Genomic DNA, 15,289 nt, shown 5'->3' on the forward strand with positions numbered 1-15,289 from the left:
CTCCTGCAGCAGCCAATGTGTGGACAGAGAGACATGTTAGGGCTCTTTCTGAGGAACCAGCAGCAGCCATAACTTATTAAGATGTCAGTCTGTTCTGAATCAGATCACATAGGAGACAATGACAGAAAAGTACGAAACACATGGATCTTATTGTGTCAATACTGTATCAGCATTTACTTCATATCTTAGGAAAATGGGTGTTTAATGTCAAACAATAGTCATCGTATTGCATACATTTATTCAGAAGACAGTCAGAGATTGTAGGAGACACAGCAGAGCTCAGTGCCCTCACATTTCTAGCATATCCATCACGCTATGCGGTACATGAACGAGTTCATTGTGATTGCATGTGATTTTTCTAAAACTGTATGAAAGAAAGGGCTTGTTCATTCTTTCGATAATGGAAATGTCACTTACATATTCTTTCAGCTTTCATTCACAGGAAAGAAAGGTACGGAGGGCCTGTATGATTCCCTCACTTGGGGCTTTTTTTTCTTAATTCACGTGCTGAGACATTTTGAAGATGTTCTCTATTTGCCCGTTTATGGTTTATTTGCATGAGTTGCCTTGTATTGAGCTTCAGGGCCACCATAGAGAGGACAACCACTCTTAGTCTGGTATTCATCCAGATGGAAATTATTCACAGTTAATGAAAACTCTCAAAGCGTGCTGCAAAAAAGACAAAAACAGCTATAGAAAAGAATAAAACTGTAATATGACCCATAGTAGACACTACTCTGTGATAATATAATAATATAATATTGGGAGGGATGAAACCCTCTTTAATGGTCACACACGCAGAGCACACAGCACACACAGTGACATGTGGTCTCTGCATTTAACCCATCCTAGTACCAGGAGTCTAGTACTAGGAGCAGTGCGAAGCTATTGTACAGCGCCCGGGGAGCAATGGGAGTGGCGGGGGAAGGGGGTTGTCTGGTGCCTTGCTCAAGGGCACCACGGCAGGGCAGGAGGTGAACTGGGACCTCTCCAAGTAGCAGTCCACACTCCATTTTTAGGTCTGGTCGGGGACTTGAACCAGCAACCCTACAGCGCCCAGTCCAAGCCCCTACTGACTGAGCCACTGCCGGACTGATTTATAATCTTTAAAATAAGCAGTCAAATCCAATCCGTAAATGCTACTATCAAAAGTTCCCAAGTTTCCCTTCAATTACAGCACGATTTATCACTTGGGTGCCAATAACTCATTTGATGGAGTTGTATTCCTCTTCAGAGAGTTTCAGAAGCAGGAAAAACAAAACCCCATTTGTTTACCTGACAGCTCTAATCAGAATCAAAGGCCTCTGAAGAAGGAGGCTTTTGTCTGCCTCGGTCAGTGCATGCCAGATCTGAGGAGCTGCCGTTTTCCAATGGTGAGATCTGTAATTGGAAAGTGGGTTTTCCTCGAAGCAAACATTAAAAATAAGCTTTAGTTTTGGAAATTAAATCAGAAATTGGTTCCATGTGGTTTAATGTTACAGGGATTTAATGTGTTTTGTCCCTAGACTGTACTAAATTGTTGTTATTTTCACAAGGGATTAACATGATACAGTAGGAACAACTCTCCAGGTTGATTTAAACATTTTGTAATTTCAGAGGAAGAAAAAGCCCAAAGAGAAGGCTGCTGCTTGTGTCCAGTCAGAGGAAGCTGCGGTGAAGGAGCCATCGTGTCCTTTGGTCAGGAAGAGGAAGAAACGACCTCTTAAAGCCCCGGTGGAAACTGTGACTGCAGCCACATCACAGAAGGTGAGCAATGTTTCTCCACTGTGTGTCCTTAAACGCCTCTTTTCCTGGCATCTCAGTAAAACTTTCTCCACTGCTTTAATAACTCTGTTTTGAACCTTTTAAAACTGTTTTATGGATTTAAAGCTGTTTGTTCTTATATCTTTAAGTCAGCTGTTCTAAAGGAAAATTGCAGATATAACCAATACATGTTGATTTTTAACTAAAACACTTTTAGTTGACTACTAGGGAGGACTTTGCCTTGCGATGATATGATTGAGTGCCTGAAGTCTTAAAGAGACAGGCGCTCAACTGAGTGTTTCAGGCAGATGGCAAATACAGATGTATTCAAACCAAAATGATGAGAAAGAAAATTAGTTTTATGACATTTATGAATGTAAAACTGTTCTTTTAAAAAACATAAATACAAATATGAAGATGATTAACCTAAAACGTCCCCTTTAAGGTGTTTCTTTTTTTATGGACCTAGTATTTTGTATAAATGAAACTATTATGTACGTTTCGTATATTACTGTGGAACAACTTTTAGTATGTAAAGTATTTTAAGAAATGCTTCAATATAATGTAATATAATATAATATAATGTGTTGATTTCTTTATTGTATGAAAAACGTACTATGTTTTTCATTTTATTTAAATATATTTTAGGTTGTGCTTAGGACACTGACTCATTTTTAATAATAAAAATAATAATAATAATACATTTTCATTTGTAAAGCTCCGTTCATAGCTAAAAACAAAGCAATCCCAGAGTGCTACAGTAGGGCATAAAAGAAATAGATAAAAACACTTGCTTAAGAATAGGCTTTTTTTAAAGAAAGGTATTTAGGCCCATTTTAAAAGGGTCAGTGGCCTGTGGAGCCTTCATGTGGTCTGGGAGGGAATTCCACAGGTAAGCCCGATCCCCCATGGTGCGGAGCTTGGTCCTGGAGGGGTGAAGCAAATGTTTGTTTGTGGAACAGGGCTTGCATGTAGAGGTTTGTGGGGAGAGTATATCCTTCTCTTAAGTCCCACGGACCCGGTTCCGGGGCCGAAATCGCGTCATTTGCAGGAAACAACGTCTAAGGAACCTTAATATTTAATAAACTATGAATATTTGATATCCATATAACGGGAAAAAACTAATTTAACTGCTCATTTTCATTAAATAAAAATAAATAAAAAACACAATGCTAACAGTGAGCCTCTGAATTAGCCCCGAGCAAAAAATGCTAACCTATTACTGCATCGAAAATCACTCCTAGCTCCCTTATTACTTATCCTAGCTGCACATCAAACACATCGTTTATGATCGTAAAGACACAGAATCTAACGGTGCCCGCCTCAAGACTGAAAGATACAAACTTGCGACGTTATCAACAAAAACGTACATCAAAACATTTGGCGCTAGGTAGCCTACAACACTAACATGGCTTACCTTGGTTTTGTCTGGTCAAAACTGGTCTTCAATGGCATTAAAACAATAAAACGATGCTGTAGTTAATCCATAGGTAAATATCCAATGTGGCTGTGTCCCCTTTGCAATGTTCTGATAATCTATAAGCAATAAAACTGCAATTCCGTTTTCAAATAGTAGAGCAGGCCATTCCTACGCTCTGTAGCAAGATTGAATCCGCGAAGACGCCACCTTTTTTTAACATGAGTGTGTGCGGGACGATTCCCCTTCGATTCTATTGACTCTAACGGTCAGAAAGAGATGTCACATGTCAAAATCGAAGAAGGGGGGCCAGAGATAAGGAAAATCCACCCAAATGGCCCCAGAAGAGTTTTTTTTTGCTAAATCTGTCTAAAAAGGTCAAATATCTCTTGTTTTACATCAATCTTGATACAGGGTACTTATTATATGTTGTAGCCTACTTTGGATTCCTAAAGCTTTTAGTCTACTAACCCATCATCCAAGGTTAGTTTTCACCAGTGGTGTAGTGGGGATGTTTTTACTGGGGGGACGCTATTTTAATTAGGTCATCCCACACAATGCCACACAAGTGCGCACGCGCGCAGTACACTCACAAAACGGGCAAACAGGTCCACAGAAACTACCGGTATGCTTAGTTCTACTTTAGTTACTGTACCGAAAAAAGCAGACGGCGCTGCGCTCAACACACACACAGACTCAAAACCATGGACACACTGGCATATAAATTACATAAACAAGTTATAGGCCTAAATTGCATAAACTACAGTATTGCAACTAAGCAGACAGCGCTGCTTCTCTCTCTCTATCTCCACTTTCAAAATCTATTTAAAACTCATAACAAACAAACACAATTCCCAAAGTTGTCCTGAAATTAACTTATTGAATAAACGAAACGAAAAATATAGCCTACTTATGCAAACAATATTGAATCTGCACTTGAAATTATTCTGATTAAGCCTAGCCACATTGCAAATAAGCAGACAGCGCTGCTTTTTTCACACAACACACACACACACACACACACACACACACACACACACACACACACACACACACACACACACACACACACACACACACACACACACACACACACACACACACACACACACACACACACACACACACACACACACACACACACACACACACAAACACACACACACACACACACACACACACACACACACACACAAACTTTGCAGCCCAGTTTCCCAGCTTTGCAGTCTATCCACGGGTATGCCTCTTGTTTCCTCCGCAACATCTCCTCCGTCCATACCTCTGGGAAAGGTGAGCTTGAACGTTGCTATATAGATAGTGCTAGCATTATCCACATCTTTAGGCGGCTCTTCTGGTGATGTACTAGTAGCAGCTTCACTTGTAGCTTCAGTGCCGCTAGCCTCTTTCTTTTTGTGAATGATATTCTTTTTAGAAAATAAGTCAAGTATAGAATGTTTGCCTGCCATTGTAGAGCTTTTTCGAGTCGTTAGCGTTCTTGAGGGAAAGAGCTGCCGCAAAATCAGTGACACACCCCCAGCTCGCTGCGGGGTCACGAGCGTGATGAGGAATCATCATTTTTTAAGGAAATCGTTTTTATTTTTTATTATAATTACTGTGAAATGTATTATGTGTGTGTGTCATTATTACAACAAATACACACTTGCAACTGATAACACTGGCAATGATTTTATATTTATTAAACTATTAAAAAAAAGATCATGCTCCAAATAAGTGCGGGTACCCCCGCGTCCAACGCCCACTACACCACTGGTTTTCACTATAAGTACAACATATTTTTTGGACGGACACTATAATTTACAGTTTTTTACCATGTTCAATCTGAATTTTCTTTAAAATAAAAAACATCTATATTGATTCTGACTTTTCTACATCCAACTCACAGGTTTATCATTACTTTGAGAAAAAAGATTATTAATTTAACCCTTTTAGAAGGGAAGATATGGTCATTTGTTTTGGGAATGTCATTTTCGAGCCTGAAACCTGAAAAACCAACACACTCTCATTCCATAATCGTCCAGGAGCAACGTTTGGTCAGGGTACCGTGGCGTGCAGTTGTGATGCTCCTAGGCTCCTTCAGCTTCATAAAGGGACGCAAATAGCTTTCAACTGATTGCAATGTATTCCCATCTGCGGCGGGATTTGACGCTCATGGAAGCACGGCATTCGTTTGTGTCGGCTGCCCTTAAAGGCAATGTGAGCGTCCATTCCCATTGGATAACGGAGAATTGTACACCCGGAAGTTAGTATTCCCCTTAATGTCGATTGATTTTACAGTGATATCTGCACTACTCATCGACTAAAAAACACCAAATTATCCTTGTTAATTACACAACATTGATTGGTTTAAATTGTGTGCAATGCTTTTGTATTTTTCCCCTTCGTTTCGGAGAAACAAATATTTTTTCGGAGTAAAGGATGGCAGAAGACACTACACTACCCAGAATCCCCAGCTATCGTTTAGGACTACACCTTGTGCTCTGTTTGACAAACCCCGTTTTTTTTCACCATTCATTCCAATGGCCGGCGTCTATGTCACGTGATCTTCAAATTTCTCCATGCAGAAAAAAAAAACATGGCCGAACTTAGTTTTATTCTCAGTGGAAAATGCCTATTTTAAAGTTAGTTTGGCCATTAAAATGCGTTTTGATGTCATTTGATGCGAAAAATATGAGTTGTTATTTCAGATGTGTGCAGTGGATGTACATGATCTTTAGTCTGCTAGTTATTACGAAGATTACTTCAAGAAATTGCATCCATAGAACGTTTTCATTGTTACCAAGGTGGTTGCTAGGGACGCTGCTATCGATATTATTTCTGTTATGTTGTGTAACTGTTTAATCGTGTTATCTTTATTGCTACCCCCTTCCCCGTCAATGTATAGTGTTGGTCCACAGCGCAAACGTATTAGTTTAACAAAATCTGCATCTAAAGATACGTTATTTTCCCCTGTGCAATTCCAGTCTCACATCTCACATCACATCGTCATTAAGAAATACCGGAAACAGACCGAAAACATTTTTTTAAAATAAAATAATACTTTATTCCGAGTGTGCTTGCTTTTCTCTTTGAAAGTCATCACATAACGGCATTGTAATACACGGTTCGGCTGCATTAAATATGACATATGTAGCTCTCTATTTATAGAGCCCTGATGAGAAGACTTCTAGACAAACATGAGGAACTTCCGCCAACACTGAAAACGTGACGTGGATCATAAATATATCAGCAATTAAACAACATCTTACATTTCTTTTCACACAATACGTCTCTTTGCAGTATCAACACTAATTCGGCTGACTTTTATATTTGATCCAATTGGTAGATAGGCTGTATTTACACCATAAAGGTGCACAGCTGATATAAAGGGACACCTAGTGGTTAAAGCATGTTATTTCATTTCCTTATTTTTATTATTAGATATTAATAGGATCCCTATAAAGTATATTCATTACTCGTTATTCTCTACTAATAGTTCATTAAAGACTGTATATAATGACTATTTGCACATCCCTTTCAAGATTTTATTGATATATCATATTCAGGAACGGTGTAGTTATGCAATGAATGAAAAACTTGGGTCGCAGGTTCCTCAATAGTGCATTACAATATCAATATTTGTGCATACCTCCAGCAATGTTAACTATGTTGAAGCACTTATTTTAACTGATATTATACATATGTATTATACTCTTATAAGATGTATGTAGATATTTCATCTCCGGCCTTGTCAGGTATTGAACAATCAATAAATAAAGAACACAGAATTATTAAATATAAAACACAGAATTTGTGTGATTATACTAAATGATTTACAAATAAATACCACTGCATATTTACAACTGTTACACATGCTGATGTAACACAAATGTTTCCAACTTGGGATCAATAAAGTATATCTTATCTTCAGATGATCAATAGCTACTGCCATATTTGCAAAATTTGCCTCTGAACCTTGACAAGTGCATGTTTCAGGCTTATCAATTAATGTAATGTAATGTTATCAATTAACAACAGGAGGGGTCAAAAACATAAGACCAGCTGTTAAATAAAGCTCTTCTGACCTTAGCTGGCATGTGGGTATATATATTAATTTTGCCCATTATGGGCACAAGCAATTTTCACCCATTTATTAATTATATGTTTTAAATTTGAGTGTTTCCTATCCCCTAAACCTCCAGGGATTTACACAGTTTAATACTGGCAACTTCTTATTATGGGAAATACGAAAACGTCTTTTAAAACTACAACTCCCAGTGGAGACGTGCCATAGATAGAGAACATGTTGCGAAACACAATACCCAGCATGTGTAGTTCTGGGGACGGTTAGGGGGAGGGGGGGACGCGTTGGACCCATTCAAATCCAGTTTTGGAAAGTCTGCCGTGGTTCCATCCCATTTCAAGTGCTGTTTGACGCTCGGCATAACCCTCGGAGCACACTCTCCAATCACAGAGCTTGAGGACTATCATAGGGTTTGTCAAGCAAAGCGGAGAGAATACTTACTTCCGGGTGTAATATTCTCTAAAGCAAATGAGCTGCTCCGACCCTCGGTCCTGACGGACTCCAACTTGTGTTTGTTAATCAAACAAATAAATAAACACAAGGATAATTCTGTGTTATTGTTAAGTAAATGGAGAATTGCACAGGGGAAAATAACGTAGGCTATCTATGCCACAATTTTAGATGTAGATTTTGTTAAAAATGAAGCTCAGCGCAAGTTCAGGCAGGAAGACCTATCACTTCGTATTGCGCGTCATGGCAATACTCGCTCCCTTCACTAAATGATAGGGAGCGCCACTCCTGAGCTAACCTATCACTTCCCTCCATTCACAAGCCTAATTATCGCACCTGTTAATCCCTCTATATATGCTCTCCCCTTTTCCATCAGCTGTCTTCCAGGTGTCAACGCGCAACCCTCCTCCACCCCTTCACCTCCTGCTTCCAACTCAGGGCCAAGCTTAACCTTCTCCCTTCCAACCGGACCTAACCAATTATCACCACCACCAGTGTTTAGACCCAGGGGGGTTAATCGGAAACAGTTCTTTCCATTCCCGAATGATATCCTACAAAACCTGGGCTTAAATGCCAAACACCATTTCATTCACTTGTTATAAACCATCATCATTATGTTTCATTTATATAATGTGACCCGATAATAAACATGTATTTCATACATCACGTCTCTCCTGATTGAACTAATATGTTTGCGCTGTGGACCAACACTATACATTGACGGGGAAGGGGGTAGCAATAAAGATAACACCATTAAACAGTTACACAACATAACAGAAATAATATCGATAGCAGCGTCCATAGCAACAAGTAACAAGTAGTTAATAATAATAAAAGACATTAAGAAAAAGGCATTTTAAACAGTCATTAAAAAGCAACACAATCTACCTGCATTGCATTACTCTAAACGTGTAATAACATGCTTTAACCCAGAATCCCCAGCTATCGTTTAGGACTACACTGATTTTGCGGCAGCTCTTTCCCTCAAGAACGCTAACGACTCGAGAACGCTCTACAATGGCAGGCAAACATTCTATACTTGACTTATTTTCTAAAAAGAATATCATTCACAAAAAGAAAAAGGCTAGCGGCACTGAAGCTACAAGTGAAGCTGCTACTAGCACATCATCAGAAGAGCCGCCTAAAGATGTGGATAATGCTAGCACTAACGTCAACGTTAGCTATGCTAGCAACGTTCAAGCTCACCTTTCCCAGAGGTATGGACGGAGGTTTGGGTTAAAAAGCTGTCAAGTTTAAAGTGTTAACAAAATAAAATATACTGCTGTTTCTGGTTTAGTTTACGACGGATATATTTAGTTATTGTTTTGATATTTGTAACACAAAAGCGATGGAAAAAACCCACAGCAACACAGAAAAGATGGTCTCAACATAACCCAGCAGTCTAGTAGTTAATAAAAAACAATAATATCAAAACAAAATATTAATACTAACTTTATTGTGAAATTCAAACTGAACGGTACAAGAATAGTTTCCGGTCTATTCTGAGCCCGATCTCTTTAGATAAATTAAAATAAAGAACTACGACAGATGTGTAATATTAAATGCAGCCAAACCTTTTATTACAATGCATTCATGTGATGACTTTCAAAGAGTAAAGCAAACACTGCTGAATAAAGTATGATTTTATCTTTTACGAAACGTTTTTTTTCATATGGAATGCAGTTGGAGGTCAACCAATCACAGAGCTTGAGAACTAATCACGGGGTTTGTCAAACAGAGCACATGGTGTAGTCCTAAACGATAGCTGGGGATTCTGGGTAGTGTAGTGTCTTCTGCCATCCTTTACTCCGAAAAAATATTTGTTTCTCCGAATCGAAGGGGAAAAATACAAAAGCATTGCACACAATCTACACCAATCATCCATCCATCCATCCATCTTCTCCCGCTTATCCGTGGTCGGGTCGCGGAGGTAGCAGTTCCAGCAGAGAGCCCCAAACTTTCTTTTCCCTGGCCACATCAACCAGCTCTGACTGGGGGATCCCAAGGCGCTCCCAGGCCAGCGAAGAGATATAATCCCTCCATCTGGTTCTAGGTCTACCCCTTGGTCTCTTCCCAGCTGGACGTGCCTGGAACACCTCCCTAGGGAGGCGCCCAGGTGGCATCCTAACTAGGTGCCCGAACCACCTCAACTGGCTCCTTTCGACGCGAAGGAGGAGCGGTTCAACTCCGAGTCCCTACCGGATGACCGAACTTCTCACCTTATCCCTAAGGGAGACACCAGCCACCCTACGGAGAAAACCCATCTCGGCCGCTTGTACCCGCGATCTCGTTCTTTCGGTCATGACCCATCCTTCATGACCATAGGTGAGGGTAGGAACGAAAATGGCGCGGTAGACAGAGAGCTTTGCCTTCTGGATCAGCTCCTTTTTCGTCACAACGGTGCGGTAAAGCGACTGCAGTACCGCTCCCGCTGCTCCGATTCTCCGACCCATCTCACGCTCCATTGTTCCCTCACTCGAGAACAAGACCCCGAGATACTTGAACTCCTTCACTTGGGGTAAGGACTCATTCCCTACTTGGAGTGGACAGTCCATCGGTTTCCTGCTGAGAACCATGGCCTCAGATTTGGAGGTGCTGATCCTCATCCCAGCCGCTTCACACTCGGTTGCGAACCGATCCAGTGAGTGCTGAAGGTCGCAGACCGATGAAGCCATCAGAACCACATCATCTGCAAAAAGCAGTGGTGCAATCCTTAGTCCACCGAACTGCAGACCCCCTCCCCCACGACTACGCCTCGAAATCCGATCCATGTATATTACAAACAGGATTGGTGACAAAGCGCAGCCCTGGCGGAGGCCAACCCTCACCTGAAATGGGTCTGACTTACTGCCGAGGACCCGGACACAGCTCTCGCTTTGGGAGTACAGAGATTGGATGGCCCTGAGTAGAGACCCCCTCACCCCATACTCCTGCAGCACCTCCCACAGTGACTCCCTGGGAACCCGGTCATACGCCTTCTCTAAGTCTACAAAACACATGTAGACTGGATAAGCGTACTCCCAGGCCCCCTCCAGGATCCTTGCGAGAGTAAAAAGCTGATCCATTGTTCCACGACCAGGACGGAATCCGCATTGTTCCTCCTCAATCTGAGGTTCGACAATTGGCCTGACCCTCCTTTCGAGTACCTTAGAGTAAACTTTCCCGGGGAGGCTGAGTAGTGTGATGCCTCTGTAATTGGCACACACCCTCTGATCCCCCTTTTTAAAAAGGGGAACCACCACCCCGGTCTGCCACTCCTTCGGTACTGTTTCTGACTTCCACGCAGCGTTGATGAGGCGTGTCAACCATGACAGTCCCTCAACACCCAGAGCCTTCAGCATTTCTGTGCGGATCTCATCCACCCCCGGGGCTTTGCCACTGTGAAGTTGTTTGACGACCTCAGTGACCTCCCCCCGGGAGATTGGTGTCAATCCCCCATCATACTCCAGCTCTGCCTCTAACATAGAGGCCGGAGTTGTCGGGTTCAGGAGTTCCTCAAAGTGCTCCTTCCAACGCCCTAAGACTCCATCAGTTGAGGTCAACAACGTCCCATCCTTACTGTACACAGCTTGGATGGTTCCCTGCTTCCCCCTCCTGAGGTGTCGGACAGTTTTCCAGAACAACTTTGGTGCCGCCCGAAAGTCCTTTTCCATGTCTTCTCCGAACTTCTCCCACACCCGCTGCTTTGCCTCGGCCACGGCTGAGGCTGCTGCCTTTCGGGCCTGTCGGTACCTTGCGACTGCTTCGGGAGTCCCCCGGGATAACAAATCCCTGAAGGCCTCCTTCTTCAGTCGGACGGCTTCCCTGACCACCGGTGTCCACCAGGAGGTTCGAGGGTTACCGCCCCTTGAGGCACCTAGGACCTTGAGACCACAGCTCCCCGCCGCGGCTTCGGCAATAGAGGCTTTGAACACCGACCACTCTGGTTCAATGTCCCCAACCTCCACAGGAATGCCCGAAAAGATCCGCCGGAGGTGTGAGTTGAAGGCCTCCTGAACTTGGGCCTCCTCCAGACGTTCCCAGTTCACCCGAACTACACGTTTGGGCTTACCAGGTCTATCCAGAGGCTTCCCCCGCCACTCGACTCAACTCACCACCAGATGGTGATCAGTTGACAACTCCGCCCCTCTCTTTACCCGAGTGTCCAAAACATACGGCCTCAGGTCCGATGATACGATAACGAAATCGATCATGGACCTTCTGCCTAGGGTGCTCTGGTACCACGTACACTTATGAGCATCCTTATGTTCGAACATGGTGTTTGTTATGGCCAATCCATGACTAGCACAGAAGTCCAGTAACAAACCACCACTCCGGTTTAGATCAGGGGGGCCGTTCCTCCCAATCACTCCCCTCCAAGTGTCTCCATCATTGCCCACATGTGCGTTGAAGTCTCCCAGCAAGATTAAAGAGTCCCTTCAGGAGCCCCATACAGGACTCTTTCCAGGGTCTCCAAGAAGGCCGTATACTCTGAACTGCTGTTGGGTGCATAAGCACACACAACAGTCAGAGTTTTCCCCCCCATAACCCGCAGGCGTAGGGAGGCAACCCTCTCGTCCACTGGGGTAGACTCCAACAACGAAGCACCCAACCGGGGACTTGTGAGTATCCCCACACCCGCCCGGCGCCTCACACCTTGAGCAACTCCGGAGAAGAATAGAGTCCAACCCCTATCCAGAAGTAAGGTTCCAGAGCCGACGCTGTGCGTAGAGGTGAGCCCAACCAGATCCAACTGGTAACGCTCCACCTCCCGCACAAGCTCCGACTCCTTCCCCCCCAGAGAGGTGACGTTCCACGTCCCCAAAGCCAGCTTCTGTCGCCTGGGTCTGGTCCGTCGAGACCCTCTGCCTTCACTGCCACCCTTCTGGCAGCGCACCCAACCCCATCGCTGTTTCCCGTAGGTGGTGGGCCCGCGGGACGGAGAAGCGGAGGTGTTGCCCACGTCGCCTTTTCGGGCTGTGCCCGGCCGTGCTCCGTGGCAAGCCCGGCCACCAGACGCTCGCCGACGAGTCCTCCTTCTGGGCCTGGCTCCAGAAGGGGACCCTGGGCTTCCTCCGGGCCGGGTATCCTCACTTCGTGTGTCGTCTTTCATGAGGTCTTGTGAACCAATCTTAGTCTGGCCCCTTGCCTGAGACCAATCAATGTTGTGTAATTAACAAGGATAATCTGGTGTTTTTTAGTCGATGACGCCCCCAGATCCTCTGTCTCGAGCCAGTTAACTAGCGGGCCTTCTAGAGTACCCTGGAACCGAGGGAAACTCTGACAGAATACGCCCATTGGCTAAAAATCAATATATGATTGGTTGATCAAACTGTCAGTCCAAACGTACGCTCTCATTCAGTGCAACGGCTAGGATGTAGAATACTTTGGTTGAAGGATCTGATTGGTTGCTTTCTTTTCTAACACAAAACCACTGAAATGCGTAGTGCATGGTCCGAGAAGGACAAACAAATCAACGTAACACTGTAATATTACAGTCAACAACACAGATACAATTCTCATTTATTCATTTTATATACATTTTATTACATTTTATTCATATAATTAAATCGATTTTTTGTTTGTTTTATCTGAGTGTTCCATGGTATTCTCTGAATACCTTGAAGGCCCTGACGGTTCGCCACTGCTGTAAAATCAATCGACAGTAAGGGGAATACTTACTTCCGGGTGTACAATTCTCCGTTATCCAATGGGAATGGACGCTCACATTGCCTTTAAGGGCAGCCGACACAAACGAATGCCGTGCTTCCATGAGCGTCAAATCCCGCCGCAGTTGGGAATACATTGCAATCAGTTGAAAGCTATTTGCGTCCCTTTATGAAGCTGAAGGAGCCTAGGAGCGTCACACCTGCACGCCACGGGACCCTGACCAAACATCGCTCCTGTACGATTATGGAGTGAGAGTGTGTTGGAAAAACAGGCTTGGGGCTTACGAGGTTAGGAGCATTTCCGTGGATTCACTGATGGGTGAGAAGAGAGATTTTGTATTTGATCCTGAATGGGACAGGAAGCCAGTGGAGCAAGTGAAGAAAATGTGTGATTACGTTTTTCTCACCCTCATCAGGATCCTAGCAGCACGGTTCTGTTTTTTAGCATCTGACTGGGAGAGTTTGGGACAACTTTTTGCAATGTTCCTGAGGTGGTAGAAGGAGGTTTTGCACAGATGCTTGATATGGTTGTCAAAGGTGAGATGACGGTCAAATCTTACACCCGGGTTGGTAACCGATGAGTAGAGGGGCATGTTATGACCAGAAAATGTGATGGGGATTTTGAGGGATGACTGGACCTGGTTTGGTGTGCCAACTAAAATAGCCTCTGATTTGGAGCTATTGAGCTGCAGGAAGTTTTCTTTCATCAAAGCCTTTATCTCCTCAGTGTTTAAGGATGATGATGTTGACGAAAGTGAGGCTGCATGTGCAGGGCCGGCCGTTGGCATAGGCAGTATAGGCAAATGCTAAGGGCGCATCAACCAAAGTACATCTTATTATCTTATACTAACAGAACCACGCCTATATTGCGTACAGCACCCATAAACTATGGCACACGCACCCCCAAAAAATCAAGTTGAACTGCCCCAGCCCCAGTGAAACCGGAGGTTTATGTGAAATTGTTCTTTTTTTGAAATAATGGTTTTAGTGTGCAATTATAAGTTTTAATTTTGTATTTGTGTTAATTTAAAATAAATCAAACTCCGAAAAAACGTATATAGCTTCTGTGTGCTTTTATTAACATTGGAATTTGCTGTGTAAGCGACGGCGGGGGGGAGAGCTTTAGAGAGCTCTCTCCTGAAAGACTGAGAGGCTCTGATAACCTCAGCTGAGTGAGGTACAGGCACACCTTTATATGATCATTATAGTTATAAAAAAAATAAGAGAACAGGTGAAAAACAGGTATAAAATACTATATGACAGTAAAAGTTGTTGTTAATAAACAAGAATACAGTTTAAAGGAGTGATTTGTCAAATATCCATAAAGAAAAAGAAAATCTGTTTACAGTTCGGTTTCATATTGAAGTTGAGAGATGTATCCATAGATCTCTTAATTTTGCTCTCAAAGTGCAGCAGATTGATGCGTTCAACTTCAATATTAAAACAAAAAAATCTTCCCGGGGGAGCATGCCCCCGGACCCTTTTAGAGGATGTTAGGTCCACCCCCCACTTAAATCATGTTCAAATGGGTAGGATACTAAATACAGTTGCACACATCTTGTGTCCATATCGTTCTGTTTTGGTGGTCATACCACAACAGCTAAAGTCTTGCCTATAGGGCAGAAAATTGGTCAGGGCCGGCCCTGTCCGTGTGGGATAGGGAAAGGGTCGGTTTTTATATATAGCTAAGTGTCATTAGTGTAGCAATGGAATGATAATCCATGCTGGCTGATGACATGGCCAACGGGCAGAGTGTAGAGGGTGAAGGGAGTGGTCCCGAGAACCGACCCTTGAGGGATACCACAGGTGTTTGAAAGAGCAAACTTCACAGATAGGAGTAGATGTATTTGTTGTTCTGATGAAAAGTATTTTATCGCAATGCATTTTCTTGACAGATTTTTTTTAACTATCGTAATTTTAGGTCTAAACTGACCAGGAGCATCCTTTCCC

The 15,289-nt window shown here is 43.2% G+C and overlaps 1 protein-coding gene across 2 annotated transcripts in view; it reads left to right on the forward strand.

The window, feature by feature from the left end:
* The window catches only part of LOC307023015 (uncharacterized protein), a 31,236-nt gene that overhangs the window by 2,882 nt on the left and 13,065 nt on the right, over positions 1-15,289 (forward strand). For both annotated transcript variants that reach the window (XM_079656004.1, XM_079656003.1), the window contains exon 3: positions 1,597-1,746. In XM_079656004.1, the coding sequence (XP_079512130.1) occupies positions 1,597-1,746 (150 nt within the window). The remainder of the gene's footprint in view (positions 1-1,596; positions 1,747-15,289) is intronic.

This window comes from Notothenia rossii (genome assembly GCF_949606895.1).
Source record: "Notothenia rossii genome assembly, chromosome: 10".
In the NCBI taxonomy this organism is placed as follows: domain Eukaryota; kingdom Metazoa; phylum Chordata; class Actinopteri; order Perciformes; family Nototheniidae; genus Notothenia; species Notothenia rossii.